The following is a 5,000-nucleotide window of genomic DNA, read 5'->3' as shown; positions in this document are numbered from 1 at the left end:
AAGTCAGTTTAAAAGCAGACCATATTTAAAACACAATAAGTTAAGTTAAAACACAAGTTACAAAAAAAAAGATGGAATTGAACATTAATCTACAAGGATTTATTAAAAAATATATAATGATAATAATAAAAATGAAAAATTAATAAAGGAGTGGAGATAATCTGCCAGAGCAAAGTCAAGAGTAAACTGAAGGCAGAAAAGAAAAGTAAACAATAAGAGGCTTTAAGAACAACAACAAAGTCCAGATAAAAAAAAGTTGAACAGCTGAGGACTGGGTATTTAAAACCGGAACAAGATGTTTAATTTTCAACGTCTCTAAAATAAATAGCTCTTTAGGGTTGTTGACCTGTCCAATTATAGAGAAATCTTTGTATTGGATGTTAGTTTTACATTGTAAAGAATGATTTCTTATGTTGGACGCAACTGGGTTGGACAGGCGACATCCAGTTCTATGACCAAACCCCCTATGTGAATCGACTCGTACCCTAAGAAGACGCTTCGTGGATCCCACATAATTTCCCATATCACATCTGGGACAAGTATACTTATATACCACATTAGACGTCATCAAAGAGCGAGTCGGTCTTTTACTCTGAAAAAGGGAGCCAATGTAAAACTGACATCCAATACAAAGATTTCTCTATAATTGGACAGGTCAACAACCCTAAAGAGCTATTTATTTTAGAGACATTGAAATTTAAACATCTTGTTCCGGTTTTAAATACCCAGTCCTCAGCTGTTCAACTTTTTTATCTGGACTTATTGTTGTTCTTAAAGCCTCTTATTGTTTACTTTTCTATTCTGCCTTCAGTTTACTCTTGACTTTGCTCTGGCAGATTAGCTCCACTCCTTTATTAATTTATTATTTTTATTATTATCATTATACATTTTTTAATAAATCCTTGTAGATTAATGTTCAATTCCATGTTTATTTTTGTAACTTGTGTTTTAACTTAACTTATTGTGTTTTAAATATGGTCTGCATTTAAACTGACTTATAGATAACTATTTTCAATTTTATAATTTTTAAAAGTTTTTAAAAATTGTTTTATTTACATCTATTGTAGAATTCCTTGAGGATGCAATAATGTATTGCGAAACGTCGGAATAAATGACAAAATGTCAAATTCCTGTGTGTTCCTGCCTGCCTTCATCTACTTAGTGTGACTGTGCCGAGTGGCCTCCTGCTGATTTTGGCTATATATATATATATACACATATAATATATATATATATATATATATATATATATATATATATATATATATATATAGTTAACCATGCTTATTAAATTTACTGTGATGCTGGCTCATTATCAACTAGGCCACAGTCGGTTAAACCTTCTGGTTCTGGTTCAATGCCCAGAGAAGGACAATTACAGTTGATCTACACTGCTGTGCAGTCATTTCTATTTATTTAAACCTTAGACCGAGTCCTTCCAGTCAAAGCAGCTCTCTACTATAGTGTCGTCAATAATTCGTGACTGGGGCTAAAGGCACTATTCGTCCGTCAACCTTGAAAGTACCAATATTGATATTATTGGTTTGGCGATTGGCTCCCGGCCAAAGGCACTTTAAGTTCATCAACATTTACATTTTCTCCCAAGGCTTCAGTTAGTTTCTTACACCGCTAGCCTCCTCTAAGATGAATTCTGTTACACTGTATCCTGTCAATTCCTGATCGGCTGGCTATAAAGGAATGCCGGAATGACCTTGCTACTCAAGTCAATCCATCCTCCGATTCGAGAGCCAAGTCGTTCTTTTAGTTTTCCATTTTAGCCCATCCTGATTTATCTTGAGTATATATAATATATATATATATATATATATATATATTATATATATATATATATATCAGCAAAAGCCACGAAGGAAAGTGAAACAATTGAGTACCATTGCAAGTCCTTTCGACTCTCGTCCTTTACAAGCAGACTGATATAAATATGAATGTAAGTTTATATAGAAAGAAAAGGATCATCCTTAACCCAGTTGCCATAAGACAGTGGGTCTCAAACTGGGGGTAATTACCCCGAGGGGGTTAATGAAGCCGTTTCGGGGGGGTAACGAAACACTTTCTAAAAACAATAGTTCTTTGGAGTAAAATTCAGTAAATTTATAAATGGAAATAATAAAGGAATAATCTCTAAAATCTAAATTCTATATTTCTTAAGACTTGGGTAAAAGTAAAATTAATCTCTTACATATGAAATGCATTAGAAATTAAGTATTCCAATATTTTCGTTTCTTTTATATTATAACTTCACATAACTGAAGTGGAATGATGTAGGAGCAATGATGACTTATTCACACTACAAAATTTAGGAACCCATGTCCTAAGATAAGGGTCAAAGGAACGCTGAAAACACCCTTTAGTAACGAAGTGGCTGTGTGGATTATGCAGGATAAAATAGGAATACTTAAATTATGAGTAAACAAATACATTGACCAAATTTCTTGATCTATTCGCGTGTATACAAACTTGTAGATACAAACAAACATACTCATATGTATGAGTGCATACATACATACACATGTATGAATATATACTCTACATGTACGCATACAATAAAGAATGTGGTATACAAAACCATGACCGGATTTTCGATTAATTATACTTCAAGAATGTTTTTTTTTTTTTTTTGCTTCCTCAAGCTAAATATACCTTTCCTCACTAATTATTATTATTATTATTATTATTATTATTATTATTATTATTATTATTATTATTATTATTATTATTATTATTATAATTTGGGGAAAAATACAATTTTCTAGCGCACGAAGAGGATCATAGACGCGCTCTTGGATCCGAATATGTTTTTATTTATTTGAGAGTGGGCCTGTTTCATATTTTTACTTTAACAATAAGCATCAAACAACCTCGTTCTTCAATAGCTGATTTTGCATTAAGAGTTTTTGTTCACCAACTGTGTTAAATCCTTGTGGCTGCACCTCACATTTCTCTGTGCTCTTAGAACTAAGTTTTGCATGCAGGGCCTCATGAGGACGACAGAACACGAAGGATAAAACGGTGCAATAACTTCTATTTGTCATTTGCTTAGGAAAACCCAACACCCATGAATGTAATGCTGCGTCTCATGAACAAATACTGATTTCTCTTAAAATCTGGCTCACTGTCCTGTGTTTAATTTGTACATTTTTTTCCGTCTCCCTGCACAGTGGCGAATACAACATTGCACCGGTTGCCAATCCCTGGTAGAGCCGAGATCCTTCAGAAAGTTGTCAAGAAGAGGATGAGGGAGCTGCTGACGAATGTAAATATTTTAAAAGGTCAAGAATGTCGTCACGGGATCACTTTTTACTGGGCTCAATTAATTACTGTTATTTTTTGTGATTGGATAATTACGGTGGCCAATTGTTATAAATTGGGGAACGAGTTTGTTAGAATAAGTATGTCAGTGGCAGGTAGGTACGTATGATTACCATTCAACAAAAATGTAAGTTAGTATAACAGAAATTTTCATGGCTTCAATTTATTTTACCCAATATACAACTATTTCGGCAAAACATGTCGACAAGAGTATACGTTAACAACTGGAAATACTTTATATAATGCGTATAAATGTATACTATACATTTACATACTTATATGTCCACATGCAAAGACTTGTGAATATAAGTATATGTATGTTTATGTACTCGTGTCTGTAAAATTATATGGATGTATAAACTATATCTATCTAATTCATACTATAAGTATAATGCTTTTCAAAACACATTTTTGTATAAATTATACATAGATATATAATTTTTCTTTGCGTATCATATGATGAATATCATGAAATATTCTCTTCCATCTTTATTTAGGATTTCATTTATGTACGGTTGTTCTTCATTTTTAGTCAGATTCCATAATTTCCCGTCTTTTTCTCAATGTGAAGCCATGCTGCAAAGTAACAATAAATAAATGAATAATAAACAGGTCATGAGCCACGAAAACAGGTCATGTAATACCCTTTTAATTCAACGGTCTGGCTCTGATAATATCCAAGGAATATCGATACTGTTGTTGTGATATGTACGTATAAAACTCTTGGGTCACACTGTATAAAGCAAATCACTCGGTGATTTAAGAGTAGAGAGTATGTGTAAGATTAGTTAAACTATATCTAATTTAGTCGTAATGAATAGAAGTCTTGTTGGCACTGGAAGGAAAATCAAAAAGCCTAAATTTCTATAATAATACTGCTTCGTGCCTAAAGCAAGGCTGTTTTTTAAAAGACAACGCGAAAACGCTAGTTTTTTTCTTCTGACTAAGCCTATGTGACAATAATTATGTCCCGTCCTTGGTGCTCAACAAAGCTTATTAGATGACTGAAGGACATTAACGGGTGTTGATGTTCTACAGTTACTGTGTTAGCTGTGACAGGTGGTTTTGACCTGCAAGGAATGCAAGAAAAATCATTTCGTAGAAAGTATCTTCCCTGATACGCATCAGCCGGGGTTACTCAGCCAATCACAGCCCGTCAACGATTATCCTAAGATTTTCCAGCTAAGCAATCGATGGAAATACTTCCTGACCTTGTACCCTTGTATTCGCTCTATGATATTAACTTTAAGAGGTCGCAGTGCAAAAAAGAAAGAAAAAAAAAAGACCTGAACATCAGCGTCTCTAAGCTGGTGCGTAGTAGGGACAGATACTGGTCATTCACTTCCATAGCCGCACAATTCTTTTCCCGGAAAGCTGTTAGTCTGTTCCTTCTGCGATTGACATCAGCTGCCACAGCTTAATTCTTAGGAAGGTGAAGACGAAGAAGAAGAAGAACGATCAAATCCTGTGTTTATGTTTTCACTCGCAGCACATTTTAGCCCTTCAGAGGAGAGGCAGATCAATGCTATTTCCAACGTATAACAACAACCCTTCGCTGTCATTTTAAAACGTATTTCTTCACGCGGATAGTTCATAGTTGACGTCTGTGTTGCATGAGCTGGTTGATGTTACCTTTCCTGTCTGAACTGGACAAAGCGAAGATAATTCAA

The 5,000-nt window shown here is 34.1% G+C and overlaps 1 protein-coding gene across 2 annotated transcripts in view; it reads left to right on the top strand.

The window, feature by feature from the left end:
- The window catches only part of LOC135211064 (ionotropic receptor 25a-like), a 57,423-nt gene that overhangs the window by 52,152 nt on the left and 271 nt on the right, over nt 1–5,000 (top strand). For both annotated transcript variants that reach the window (XM_064244121.1, XM_064244122.1), the window contains exon 21: nt 3,180–5,000. This exon is cut by the window's right edge and continues 271 nt beyond it. In XM_064244121.1, coding sequence (XP_064100191.1) covers nt 3,180–3,219 — 40 coding nt within the window. In that variant the 3' untranslated portion in view covers nt 3,220–5,000. The remainder of the gene's footprint in view (nt 1–3,179) is intronic.

This window comes from Macrobrachium nipponense, chromosome 4, assembly GCF_015104395.2.
Source record: "Macrobrachium nipponense isolate FS-2020 chromosome 4, ASM1510439v2, whole genome shotgun sequence".
NCBI classification, from domain to species: Eukaryota; Metazoa; Arthropoda; class Malacostraca; order Decapoda; family Palaemonidae; genus Macrobrachium; species Macrobrachium nipponense.
Note: the sequence above shows the minus strand (reverse complement) of the source record. Positions and strands in the feature narration are given on the sequence as shown.